Source organism: Thamnophis elegans, chromosome Z, assembly GCF_009769535.1.
Source record: "Thamnophis elegans isolate rThaEle1 chromosome Z, rThaEle1.pri, whole genome shotgun sequence".
In the NCBI taxonomy this organism is placed as follows: domain Eukaryota; kingdom Metazoa; phylum Chordata; class Lepidosauria; order Squamata; family Colubridae; genus Thamnophis; species Thamnophis elegans.
Genome location: NC_045558.1, coordinates 115763007 through 115777384, shown reverse-complemented (window position 1 = coordinate 115777384; position 14378 = coordinate 115763007). Strand labels below are relative to the sequence as shown.

General features: G+C 40.7%; 1 protein-coding gene across 1 annotated transcript; it reads left to right on the top strand.

The window, feature by feature from the left end:
• Nucleotides 1–408: 408 nt before the first annotated feature.
• On the top strand, nt 409–13994 carry SGF29 (SAGA complex associated factor 29). The gene is made up of 10 exons (XM_032238140.1): nt 409–567; nt 2180–2258; nt 2543–2618; nt 3943–4015; nt 4097–4161; nt 6712–6841; nt 6931–7077; nt 10291–10326; nt 10915–11077; nt 13619–13994. Exons 2-10 carry the CDS (start codon nt 2184–2186, stop codon nt 13733–13735), a joined length of 882 nt encoding a protein of 293 aa, XP_032094031.1. The 5' UTR covers nt 409–567; nt 2180–2183; the 3' UTR covers nt 13736–13994.
• Nucleotides 13995–14378: the final 384 nt, after the last annotated feature.

Sequence of the window (14378 nt, the reverse complement as noted above, 5' to 3'; positions counted from 1 at the left end):
CTTCAAGGTTTGAAAAGTTATGCCAACACGGGCTCAGCAACAAATCCGCGCTTGAAAGTGAACCAAAGAGCGTCGATCAACAACAGTTCCCACGAGGCTTTTTGCAGTGGTCGTTAACTTTTTGGAAATAATAAATTATTCCACGGTCAAACTCCTGCTTTGGGGTGTATTTTTAATATTGTCCCTCTGTAGAGGTCCACTTGGATATATCTTGTTCCTTATGACCATGTTTCCACCTTCTGTTTTTTTTGTTTTTTTTTTAAAGATTGGAAAAAACAACACAGTTAAAACGGGTTTTTTTTGGGGGGGGGGTTGGTTGCGGCGAAGTCTATAGACGCATGCGCAAAAATAAAGCCCATGAACGGGAAAATTGATTCCGCGGATTGCGCGTGCGTTAACTTCCCACCGTTCAGTGCGCACGCGCTAGTCCCTTAGCTGTAGGAAGTTCACTGGGCGAGGTTTTTGCGTCATTTTTAGGCGCGCGTGCCGTCTTTATTTTTTTTTTAATCTTTCTATCAATCGTTTAGCGAACCTGCGTCGAGCGTTATTCTCCGCGGACTTTAAACGGTAGGGGGTCAAGTGTTTGTCGCGGTAGTGGGAACTTAACGGGAATAAAGGGGTGAAGAAGTTTATAATTGCACTGATTATAATAGTGCTGTGTCGCCCCCTACTGGTATCCTTTGCGTGTTGAGGATCTATTCTGTGCTGCTGCGCGTGTGGTCGATCATTGCAATACAGGTAGACCTCAACTTGCAACAGATCATTTAGTGACCGTTCAAAATGACCAACGCCAGTGAAAAAAAGGGATTTATGTGACCATTTTTCACACCATTGCAGGATCCCCATGGTTTCGTGATCAGAATTCAGATGCTTGGCAACTGACTCATATTTATGACCGTTGCAGCTTCCTGGGATAATGGGATCCGGTTCTGCAACCTTCTGACAAACAAAGTCAATGGAGAATCCAGATTCACTTAACAACCCTGTGACTAACTTAACATATGCAATGATTTGTTTAACAACTGTGGCCAAAAACAAATCGTAAAATGGGGCAAACTCACTTAACAAATGTTTCACTTAGCAACATAAATTTTGGTCTCAATTGTGGTGGTTGTAACATGACAATCTGTATATAGTGATGCCCCTTCTTTCAACCAACACATCATGAGAATCCGTACTGTATCTTGAAAGAGATCACAGATTCTCCTGTTTTCTTCGGATGAAAGAAATGGAAAGTGGTATTGTTCAATGTTCTGTGAAAGCATACAAAGTGACATGTTTTTGACAGCAAGTGCCTACATTGCAGTTGTCCTAATGCACCTTACACTGTAAATGTGCATACTGGATTTGCAAATGATAGTTGGAAGTCATATGTGTATTTATTACTTTCCAGAGGGATGGCCTTTTCTATATGTTGAAGTGTAAATCTGCTTCCAGAGCTCTTAGGCCAGCCATGGTGAGATGCTTGATTAAGGATGTTAAAGTTCAACTTTGTTCATGCCAAGGAGATAACAGCTGTCAGGCTGAAGTTGAATAAAAAGGCAGCTAAAAACATACAGAAATTAAAATGGTCAATTTAAACTAGCAAATTTTATTTTTAAATTAAAATATGCACCTCATATCTGCTGAATTCAGAAAATAAGTACATTTAATTCAGTTTATTCTGCAGATATAAGCACAGGAATACAAGATGAACCTGGTCCCAAGGCTACTTTACCAAATAAAAATATATGGAAACTTTCCCAAAGTTTCTAGAATACTTTATTTACTTGTTTGTATTTCATGTTTCTAAAGTCAAATTCATTAGATGGACTTTAATAAACACGCAGACTTGTTTTATAAGCAAAATCTTAGCTATTTTGCAGATTAAAGTTAGTTCTTCCCATGAAACAGGAAAACACTTTCACTTCATTATGAACACTTATTTGCACCAAATGTAGGATATGCTAAAAGTATGTCTGTGGAGATTCTCAGTTATCCAGGTCATAGTTGTCTCAAAATTGCCTTTTCAAAAGGCAACTGGACTGTTTTTTCCAATTGCCTTTTGAAAAAGCACCTTTAAGACTAAAAATACTGTATTTATTAATGTTTTTATTAATGTTTTAAGATAAACAGTGCAAATGTTATAATGCAATTGATTTGAGAGAAATTCCTTTCTCCCACTTTACATTTCTTTCAGCAACATGGCTTTGGTATCAGCTGATTCAAGAATTGCTGAACTCCTAGGAGAATTGCACCAGCTTATCAAACAGACCCAGGTGATGTGATTTTCCCCACCCCTGGAATATTTAGGCCTGTATGTAACATGAAATTTACTTAGCTTGTCACAGCCAATGATGAGGAAAGGAGAAGGTTTGCCTTTTGCAATTTTAGAAAGCGAGGGTATTTTTTCAGTTGGGCCCACATCTTGTTTTTGTAATGCACCAAAGAGTCTATGTAACAATGATGAGAGGAAGGCATGAAACTGGTGTGGTGGCTTAACTTTGAGGAATAAACCCTGTATTGTCCAAAAAAATTAACCAGAAACACTTTTTGTTTCTAGGAGGAACGATCAAGAAGTGAACATAATCTTGTGAATATCCAGAAAACACATGAACGGATGCAGACAGAGAACAAGAGTAAGTGGAAAATGCCAGCCTTGTAACATCTTCCCTAGAAATCCTTTGTGAAGCAACATTTTGAGACTGGTGCTAGAGAGAGTTAGTTGAGCCAATTTATTCAACTACCATTACTCTTTAACAATTGCCAATAGTGGCAATGGTCATGGAGGTTCTTGTAGGCAGGGAAAGTCATTGTTTGCTGCATCAAAAGGCAGATAAATTAAACAATTTAGTGGCTGCAGAAAGAATACTCTGGAGTTGGAAAAGGTTTGGAACTAAAGTTTTCCTCTTAGAGGAAAATGGGTGACTGTTTTCTAGAAAATCTTGAATTGCAAAATGTTCTGGCCAATCACTTGTGTGTATTAAATTAATTTTCAGAAGATAGTCCTTAGGGCTGCTCATTCATCCGGAATTTCTACCTCACAAGAGACCAACTTGCAAAGTGTATTTTGAGAATGAAATAATATGGTTAATTTTGCAGATTGAAACAATAATATTCTTTCAGTAATGAATAATGAATGATTATGTCATCGAAATACATTTTAAATCTAGTTTTAAAATGAATTGTTGTTTTTCTCCACTCACACTTCACTTATGGCTCTCTCGGCTGAATAATAAAATGGTGCTTTTTAAATTATTAAGAAAAAAAAAGAATAAACAGACAACAAATTGAATATATACAGAATTATGTATAATATAGAGCACTTCCATCTAGCTAATGAATGGGCTTCCCATGACTTGCTGAGCATTGTAGAAAATTAAACTGGTTGGGCTGTTGCCACAAATTAGAACAAGTGATTTTATTGTCTGTTGTATTCTTTAGGCTTTCGATGTTTCCCATTTCTTCTATACGAGATACCCTTAGTCAAAAGTTTGACTAATTTTGACTAATATCCCACAGTTTTTGCCTGGTATATTAGAATATGTAGTATATTTGATTTAGCTTAATGTGTCAGGTGAGCCTGACTTGTCACTTCTAAGCTTTAGATTATGTCTCACAGTGTTGTGTTAATTCAGTTTTAATATATTCAGACAAACTTGATGAAACAAATCTATGGAAATTCTCAGGTCATGGATGGTGGGAACAGAAGTATTTATTTTCAACAACTCTCTAAAAGAATGTAAATGACCAGCTGTCTGCAAGGAATATAAATACTTCTATTCCCCACCACTCATTCAAGAGCTGAAGAAGCTTCTTGGATGAGAAACGAAATATCTTCAAAGAAAAACAAGAAAGTTCAATTGCCTCCTGAAAAAGCACCTTTGGGACATGGCTTAGAACAATAGATAATTAGATTTCTATGGGCACTCAGGATTACCTGCCTTTGTTTCTTCTGTCTAGTCTCTCCGTATTATCGGACAAAATTACGTGGCCTCTATACAACAGCTAAGGCTGATGCAGAAGCTGAATGCAAGTGAGTATATATCTAACTTAAATGCTTCTGAGGAGAGAAGGTGAATCCTTTTCATGTTGCTTCTTTGCCCTCTTTACCCAGCATCCTGCGCAAGGACTTGGACAAGATTGCTGAGATAAAGTCTCTTCTGGAAGAACGGCGAATTGGTGAGTGATGAAAAGCTCTGAATAAGGCAGAGCAAATGGGATGCTTCAGCTGTTGCAAAAATGTTGGGTAGTATCCCAAGATTTTAAAAGTTTTAATTATTCAAGCAGCCTATAAAAAGGATGCATGTGCATTTTGTATGTGGACTTGTCTTCCATTAATAAAGATAGTCCTCAAGTACAAATGGCAACTGGGATAAAAATTTCTGTTGCTAAGCAGTGCAGTCATAAATCGTGACTGCATTGCTTAGTGACAACAATCCCTGCAGTTCCAATGTCCGTTAACTGAATTGCAGCAGTTGTTAGGCAAGAACATCCTCACAACAAGGAGTCATGGTGGCTCAGTGGCTTAATGATGGTGGAGATGGTTCTCAGTTCTACAGTTTGAGCCCTAGCATTGGGTGGCAGGGTGAGTTCCTGTCACTCGCCTCAGCTTCTGTCCTCTTAATAGTTTGAAAGCATAGTCTATGCAAGTAGATAGATAGGTACCACTTCGGAGGGGAGACAAACTGGTTCTCTGTGCAGGCAGTCAGTTCCTATGGCTCTGAACTTTCCCGGTTGCAGCGCCTGCTTATGAGGCAGCTCTGGGAAGAGAAGGGGCCCTTGGGTGAAGCTGCAGGAAAAGCCATTCATTTTTCCAGTGAAGCCAGGTTGCCCTCCTGTGGCGGAACTTGGGACATGCCCAAGCATTTCCTATAAGTGGGCTGGTACCTTGGCAAGCCAAACTAGTATTCTGCAATACCATTGTGGTCTCCTGGCTACTATAACAACGCTATAACCTAATAATAGTCATCATCATCATCCTTGCAACCTCCAGACGTGCCCCACAACTAAAATCAGTGGGGAAGCCATTTGGAAGTTGCAAGTCACAAGCGGCTTGCAAGCAGGCAGGTAGATAAGAAGGAGAGGGCATGAGGAGGTGAAGTTTAGGGGGATGTGCAAGGATGCCAGTGTGTGGAGTGGTCTCTGTGGAACAAGAGCAGATGGTCTAGGGGAAACAGTGTGGGTGGCAGAGGCATATCCCAGGGATTTGCAACCTTCCTTTCCAACTTCCCCATTGATGGGGAAGCCATTCAGGGAAGGTAACAAATTGCAATCATGGCTTGCAGAGCACAACAATCAATTTTAAGTATGAGTGGTTGCTAAGTTCCAGATTGAAATCATATGATTGCATGGATGCTGGGATAGATGGAACTTTGAGAAGCAGTCATAACCACCAATTTTTAAGCACCATCGAAATTTTAGTCACTGAACAAATGGCCATAAATTGAGAACAACCTGTACTCAAGTCTAATGCTTTCAGATCTGGATTGAAAACATTTAGTCAACCACTAGATGGTAGCGAAAAATATACAGTATAATGCTTTAATGCCTTGCTGCCACTTAGTGGTTATCTATATTGTTGCAGTCCAGTTCTACTAATCCTAATCTGGTTGTGCCAGAAAGAAATTGAATAAGAATTCTTTGCTGCTTCCAAGAAATGGATAGAAAAATTGAGAAAAGATGAAGCGTTACTTTGATGAGGCTAATTGGCTTCTGTTGCTGGGTTAAAAAAATCACTCTAAGCCTATGTTGTCTTTAAGTATATTTGAGGAACAAGCTGATACATGTCAAACCAAACTATTGTGCCATATTTGCAGCACAGCATGTAAACCTAAACAGATCCTGACTAAGTTTGAGTTTACATGCTCAGTGTATTATTCTTGAAGGCAGTGTAGAATTCTTGAATGTCTGGTGCATCAGCCTTTTTATCCATTTTCCTAATATGAATAATTACACTGGGATGCCTTCGTATCAGTTAAGTATCTGCTGAGCTGGCCAAGAGAACCCTACGGTTCCCTTAAATTCTAGTTTAAATTGGGCAGGAAGTTTTGGGCTGTGCATCACATGACAATGAAAAAAGGCGAGAGTTTGTAAGTGAAAGTGGAAATTCTCTCCTAGAATTTGGAACTTACCCTTGATAGGACCAAACTCTTTTCTGAGGTAAATTTACAAGAAATTCACTGCCCTAAGCTGATATCTGCCTGGAGTGTGCAATATGTAAACAAAGTGAGAAATTTGATGTATTGATTCATTCACAATTCCTTGTGATGAGGCAGTGAAAAGTCTTTGCAACATTAGCTCTTCTTTTTATTTAGATTATATCTCTTTTTACATTCAAGACCTCTTGTTTGCCTATGCAGGGCTCCCTTCTCCCATATTGTTTTAGGGCATAAAGTTACTGTGTTCTTGATATGGAAGTGAAAATGATTGACAGGTTTATTTAAAAGCTGGGAGACCACCTGCAAAGTTTACTTCCTTAGAATATTGAAAGCATTGTTTTCCAAAATTAAAACATCTGGCTTTGACTTGGATTGTTGGTTGATTGATTGAGTGAGTGAGTGAGTGAGTGATCATTCATTCATTCATTCATTCATTCATTCATTCATTCATTCATTCATTCATTCATTCATTCATTCGTATTATTTTCTATTGGCTGAAACACTTCTGTCCTTATTGATTCTTACATATAACCAAACCTTTTCGGGTCTGCTTCAACCTCTCTTCACACAGCTGCCAAGATTGCTGGCATCTACAATGACTCTGAGCCGCCACGCAAAACCATGCGCCGTGGAGTGCTGATGACTCTTCTCCAGCAGAGCGCCATGACTCTCCCATTGTGGATTGGGAAGCCTGGAGAAAAGTAATTTCTGGGAAGGTGTGGTGGGTTCTGAGCACCTGAAGTTACTCTTTAGCCATGGATTAGACCCTTTTGTCTGGTTTCTTATGCAGGCCGCCTCCCCTTTGTGGTGCCATCCCTGCCTCTAGTGATTATGTGGCCAAACCAGGCGATAAAGTGGCAGCTCGTGTCAAAGCTGTTGATGGGGATGAGCAGTGGATCTTGGCTGAGGCTGTGAGCTACAATCATGCCACCAACAAGTGAGTATATGTGAGACTATGATAGTGGCATTGAGAGTCTTCACATTGTTTTTTACTTTAATAGATAGCGGTTTTATGTTAATAGATAGTGTTTTGCTAATTAAGAACATTGGTTGTTTGTCTTGGAAACAGTCATTCTGAAGTATGTACATATGGTAGGTGAGGGCCAGCTTGGTCTAATAATTAAGGTGCTGGACTAGGAGTTTCACACCTGCCTTGAGCACAGAATCCACCTTAGACCATCATCGTCTCTGCTCAGAAAAAGGCAGTGGCAAACTACTTCCAAAAACATTGCTGAATGAGCTTGCACATATACCGTATTTTTTCGGACTATAAGATGCACCAGAGTGTAAGATGCACCATGATTTTGAAGAGGTAATTTTTTTTAAAAAAATGTGCACTCTGCAGGTCTCCCAAACCCTTTGTAAGTTTCATTTTTTGCAACAAAAAAAGGGAAGGGGTTATGCAGAGCTTTGGGAGGCTTGTAGAGTGCTGGATTTCAGGAGGCCAAAAATGCTGTATTCAATGTATAAGAAGCACCCAGATTTTCACCCTCTTTTTTGGGGGGAAAAGGTATGTCTTATACTCCAAAAAATATGGTAGTTTAGATTGACGTTAGATTGTTGTATAGTGTTTATGTGTCTATTCCAAACCAGTCTGTCCTGAAAGAGAATAAATTTGGCAATACTACAGTATGTGTGGATGTGTGCATACATGTGTATATGGATACTTGATTTCCTTATTGATAGGCCCCAGTTTATGCGAGTTGAAAGAAAAGTTTCCAGTTCCATCTCCTTGAGTCCAGGTTCTCCATAGGGTTGAGTCTTTTGAGTCCATTACTCTTCACCTTGATGATTCACGACTGCTGTGCCAAGTCTGATATGAATCATATTGTGAAATATGTGGATCGTAGGTCTTATCTGGGGTGACATTGCAGATTCTTATAGGGAGGAGGTGAAGGCTTTGGTGGACAGGTGCAATAAAATAACCTGGTTTTGAATGTTAACAAAACACAGGAGATCATTGTTGATTTTAGAAAGAGCCGGCATAGTCATACTCCACTTTGTTTCAAGGCTACAGCTGTGGAGGTGGTTCAGCAGTATCTGGGGACTGAACAATTTGACTTGGTATCTTCATACATTGTCTTTAGTGAAGTATGCAAATGAGTGTCTACATTTCACGCATCGGATGAGGAGAGCACATCTTTCTCCTCCTGTCCCTGTCACTTTTTATAGAGACTGAGAGTGTTTTAACAAACTGCATCACTGTTTGGTTTGGTGGCCACAGTGCCTCAGCTAGAAAGTCCATACAGAGAGTGGTAAGGATAGCTGAGAAGATTATAGGAAGCTCGCTTCCCATTATTCAGGATACTTCTTATAAGCACTATGGGCTTAAAGCATTGTTAGAGACCCCACACACCCACTTCACAGTCTGTTTGTGTGGCTTCCTTCTGGCAGGAGGTTTCGAAGTATCTATAGCAGGGTAAGATTCTGTAACAGCTTTGTTCTTATGCCATCTGTCTTGTAAACTCGCAAGATTCGTGGTTTTTTTTGCCATATATATGTATATTTCTGAACTGGACCGTGATGTTTCTTTGCATCATATATGTGTGTGAATGTGAATGTGGGTATTTGCATAGTGGTTATCTCTTGAGAGTTGAATGGAACAAAATTTCATTTTAATGAATGCTGATTAGTTTACATTTAAAGTGACATTTTTTTAAAAAATTCTATGTGCTTCATGCCTGTTGAGCCTAAACTACTACATGAATTGGTGCAAGGGTCCAAAAGAGATTCTGGTCTGAGAAGTCGGAAATGTGTTGCATTAATTTTGAAGAAATGGCAGAACCATCTTTTTTTAAAAAGACCTTCATAGATTTACTAGTGTGTAGATTTTTACATCATCCCAGATCTTTTCTTCTTAAGTCTTCAACTGCCACCATTTGTCTTTCAACTTCCGCCGCTTTCCCAAGTTGAAATGGAACGATCCTAAGACAGGATGAGACTGGCAGAGGGCAGGAAAGAGAAAATAAGTTGGTTGACAGTTTAAAATCATTGGTTTTCTGGGATCCTTTTCATCAGGGCCTCCAATTTTCCTAATTTAAATGTTACTGACAGGCTCTAGATTTAGGTTCCAAAGGTTTTTTTGTTTCTTGTAATGAGGGGAGTGGCTAGCTAGTCCTGCTTAGTCATAACTTTTGGTCTATCAGTCATATCTCCCCATGCTAATGAAAGCTGCCGATTCTTATGTGCTAAATTCATGATGGTGAACCTATGGCACGTGTGCCACAGGTGGCACTGGAGGCCTCTCTGCTGACACACAAGCCCCAGTTGAGCTCTACCAAGCATGCACCGCTGGCCAACTGGTTTTCAGGTCTCTGCAAAACACTATACAAGCCATCAATATACATCCTCAGGAACAGGAAGTGCCTCACCGAAGCCGATAGAGGTAAATCCTAGAGAGGCTGGAAGTGCGTCACTGAACAATGCAGATGAATGCTAGAGAGGAATAAACCCGCATATAAGGCTGGCATAACTCCGGTAATAGCATAGCATAGGCATACACGGGGGGGAGTGAGTGAGAGGGGGTGCGTCCCCCCACACCCTTCTTGGTCCCAGGAGGCTTCAGGGAGGCTTGCTAGACCCAAAATAGAGTGCAGGGATGGCCGCATATGCATGCATAGGGGGAGGTGCAGGACACACACACACACATATTGTATTATGGGTGTGGGCACGTTATATGCGCTGTTGTGTGCGTGCACGTGCTTTTGGCACGCGAGGACAAAAAAGTTAGCCATCACTGCTAAATCATTTTAATGTTAAAGAAGTCAGTATTAAACCATTCTGCAGGTTATGCCTACTTCGAGGAAGGTCTCTTTCCTTTCATTGCAGTACCAGAAATGGCTGCAGAGCTTCATTGATACGCATGCTAAAATTTACAAAAATAATAGACAAGATTTTGTGCGGGTAATTGTTATTATTGGTTATCTTTCTAGTGTGCACTAACCACATTTTTTTTATGGCAGGTTGCAAAGTTTTACTAGCATGCTTTAACTTCTCATTCTAATCTGAACAACTAAATGAACCAAAGGAAGGCGGGTTTTGACCTTTTAACTATCCCATGGATGTGTTGCACGATAATTGATTACTTTTTCTCTGGGTGCCTTCCATTTGGATTTCTTCAAACTCTCATTCAACATTTTCTCTTCTTCAGATATGAGGTGGATGACATTGATGAAGAAGGAAAAGAGTAAGTGATTATAGGGATTATTAAAGGCAGAGGTGTGCCCCAGGCCCTAGAAACTTTGAAAAAGATTTCCAAAGTACTTCTCAAAATTTCTAATGTGATTAGGGGGAGAATTAAATATATGTCATTAGTACACGCATATTCACTTTATTTAACCTTAATTATATTTATAATTAAATGAAAGGTATGTATATTTTATTTATTTAATTTATATAGGCACCTATCTCAATTAGTAACTGGGCAGCCTACATCATAAAAATATTAAACAATGAAGCATAAATATATATGGTTGTCAAGTAAAACTATGCAATAGATATTAATATAACCAAAAAATGGGGCCCTTAACACACTTGGGGACCAGGCCCTAGCACATAACCAGGTCTCTGTGGCCTTGTGAAAGTCCAGCAGGGTTGGGGGTCATCCTGAACTTTGATGGGTGAAGAGAAAGTTGCATATTTTGGCCTTGAGTGTTCCCCAGTCTGCTTTCTGAAATTCACATGTGTTCCTCAGCCTCTCCCCCCTACATATTTTGGCCCTGAATTATGGGGCTTTTGTGAGAAGTCTCTCATCTTGACTTCTGCTTTTCCACAGGCGTCATACCCTGAGCCGACGTCGCATCATCCCTCTGCCTCAGTGGAAGGCCAATCCTGAAACAGACCCCGAGGCCTTGTTCCAGAAGGACCAGTTGGTCCTGGCCTTGTACCCACAAACCACCTGCTTCTACCGAGCCCTTATTCACGCTCCACCTCAACGGGTAAGGAAGAGACCATAGGAGTTTTCCTCAGTAAATGGTCCAAACTGTAATATTCTCCAGCTGGAGGTAGAATGGCTCATGCAGGTCCACCTGAGGGGATAACTGACCTGTCCTTCTGTCTGACTAGAAGGCAGAATTGAGTGCTGGTCTAAGGAATCTCTTGGTCTGGCCTGTAGCTCTTTCTCCTGAGCTGTTCTCTAGGTAATAATTACAGAGTAACTCTGTTGTACTAATAGAACAGTGGTCCCCAAACCCCCGGTCCGTCACCTGGTGACAGGCCACATCCCATTTAGAACCAGACCGCAGAAGGGGTGGGCAAGTGTGTGCGCATGTGTGCCCATGCAGAAAGCTGCATTTATGAAAGCAGCACACATGCATAAAACCATCCCTTCTCCCACCACCACTACTGCCTCTGCTGGTCCACCAAGCAAGAAAGTTTGGGGAATCTTGTAATAGAGCATCAAACCACAGGTTGCTAGTATTTCATCAATGTGGAAGCTTGCAAGATAATTTAGTTTCCCTGGAGTAATATGTCAAGACTTTGGTGGTTTAGATAGAACCAGGTGTGGATGGAGCAGGAGCTTTAAAAACGCAACAGAAAACAATCAACATTATTTACCAATGTTTAATTGTAATCTAATAGCAGAGAAAGAATGAGAGAAGCAGCCTGACAACTACAGATCATCAGTCAGGACTTCTATCCCATTCTCTAGTTTGCTTGGTTAGAGGAGAGCAGAACAGAACAGAATAACAGAATTGGAAGGGACCTTGGAGGTCTTCTAGTCCAACTCCCTAGTCTGGCAGGAAACTATACCATTTCACACAGATAGTTATGCAGTCTCTTCTTAAAAACTTCCAGTGTTGGAGCATTCACAATTTCTGGAGGCAGGTTGTTCCACTGATAAGTTGTTCTAACTGTCAGGAAATTTCTCCTTAGTTCTAGGTTGCTTCTCTTCTTGATTAGTTTCCATCCATTGCTTCTTGTCCTGCCTTCAGGTGCTTTGGAGAATAGCTTCACCCCCTGTTCTTTGTGGCAACCCCTTGTCTTTCCTCCAAACTACCTCTGAAATTTCTTTACAGAAAATTGCTCTGAATGTATTTGTTCTCTCACCACCTCATTTTGCCAAATCCAAAATCCTTGATGGTTTTTTCAGCACTGGAATTTCACTTGATCAGTATTACATTGCTTTGCCCCTTGGCTTTCGTATTCCTGGTTTAGCAGGAATATCCATCTCTGTCTTAAATTAGAAGTGCAAATAGAAGGGAAATAGATTTGAAAATCAAGCTCTCTAAGAAAAAAAAGAAACTAAATCACAATTAGCTAAGGAGCAACAATGGGAGATGTTGCATTCTGGATTGACAATTATTTTAAATCTGTTGAGACATAATGGCAAAGTAGCTAGGTTGCTAGTGTGTGGAAGGAAAAATATATTAAATCTGAATGCAGAGGCATATAATTGGAGTTGCTGCTTCATTGTTATGCATTACATATTTTATGATAATTAAGAAATTTGTGGTATATGCTGAGAGGGAGGGAGGGAGAGAGAAAGAGAGAACGAGAGAGAAGATCTTTCCCCAAAACAAGCCATACTTGATTTTTACATGTGTGCCCAATATAAGCCCTACTCCCCAAAATAAGCCCTAGTTAAGAAGTTAAGACCCTGCCCACTTGGGTTACACATGGTTGCATGGAATGGGGTGAGATGCATGAGTAAAAATCAAGTGGGGATGGGGAGGTGTTGAGCTGCTTACCTTCAGACAGTTGCAACCAAGCCTCGTACACCCTGACACCTGCCTCACCTTGCCGGCCCACTTCTGTGCCCACTTGTTTCCACTTGCGTGCATTGCCCCCCAGCCTCTGTTTCAACATCAGAGGCCTTCTGGCATGATCTCTGCAACCAAAAAACAAACTCCGGATTGATGCCTCTGAAGGCCTTTGACATCTAAATGGAGGCCAGGGGGCACTGCATGCGTCAATCCGCAGCTCGTTACTCGGCTATAAAGGCCTTGCCTGAAGGCCTCTGACGGTGATGTGCGAGAGCAGCGGCAAGTGGCCACACAAAAAGTGGTCGGGCTCCTGCTGGGCGGGGCTGTCAGTGGTGCCTCTGTGAGGTGAGACAGTGGAAGACGTCCCCCCAAAATAAGACCTGGTGCCTCTTTTGGAGGCAAAAAAAATTATAAGACCGGTCTTATTTTCGGGGAAATACAGGAGAGGGAAGGGGAGGGAGAGAGAGAAAGAGAGAGAGATCGAGATCAAAGAGGTAGATTAAAAGTTCAAAGAAATATTTTTCCATCAACAATTGGCAAATGACTGTTATGAAGCCATGTGTGAGTGCAAGTTCTTTGTAGCCCTGGATACATGAAAGCAGGAACCTCTGAAAATTTCCCCAATCCATTCATAATTGTGGTCTAAGTAAGCTTCTGTTTAGTAAGGATGAGGTAAGGAGAAGCATGAGAAGAAAAAGAAGCTGCTTAATAACCCAGTGGAATGGCCATCCCGTTGTAGGAGATAACTAAATCCATTCTTTTTCTTGGCCTCAGCCCCAAGATGACTACTCGGTCCTCTTTGAAGATACCAGCTATGCAGATGGCTACTCTCCCCCACTCAATGTAGCTCAGCGCTACGTTGTGGCTTGCAAAGAAACAAAGAAGAAGTGACGTCGTCCTGCAGCTGCAACTTGGTGAGGAACTATCCCAGTCAACTTCTGCAGAGGGACAGTGAATGAAGCAGGAAGCAACAGAAACCCAACAAGAGCAGGAGTCTAATTTATTAACCTAAGAAGATTGCATTCCAACACAACACAGGTGGAGAAATAGCTATATGATTACTTCCAAAAGTTAACTACTATGGCAGGAGTGGATAGTTGCTTTGGAAGTGGCCAACTATGATTCTTTGAGTAAAGAACAGACAATTGTTTGCTATTTGTCAGTTTTCATTAATTGGATTTTTAAACTTTTCCCCCTTTGCAGCTGTTTTGTTTTATTTAGGCTGCCTTTTTGTCTTGCCTCAAATTAATGAAGTTTTGCGTACTTTAGATCCCCTCCCTCCCCCCATTAAGAAGATTGCAAAATCTCCTGCCTTGGAGAAAAGATTTGGAATTAAATCCAGCAATTGAAACACAAGAACTTGACCTAAATTTGTGAATTTCTAAAGGAAAGTAGGAGGGGGTTGGGGAAGTTTTTTTTAATTTATTTTGGGGTGAAAGGGACAACTAGGACTCCTGGTCAGCTATGGAAGATAATTTTACTAATTGTTAATTGTTGCAATTTCCTATTTTATTCATTTCACCACTTGAAAAAA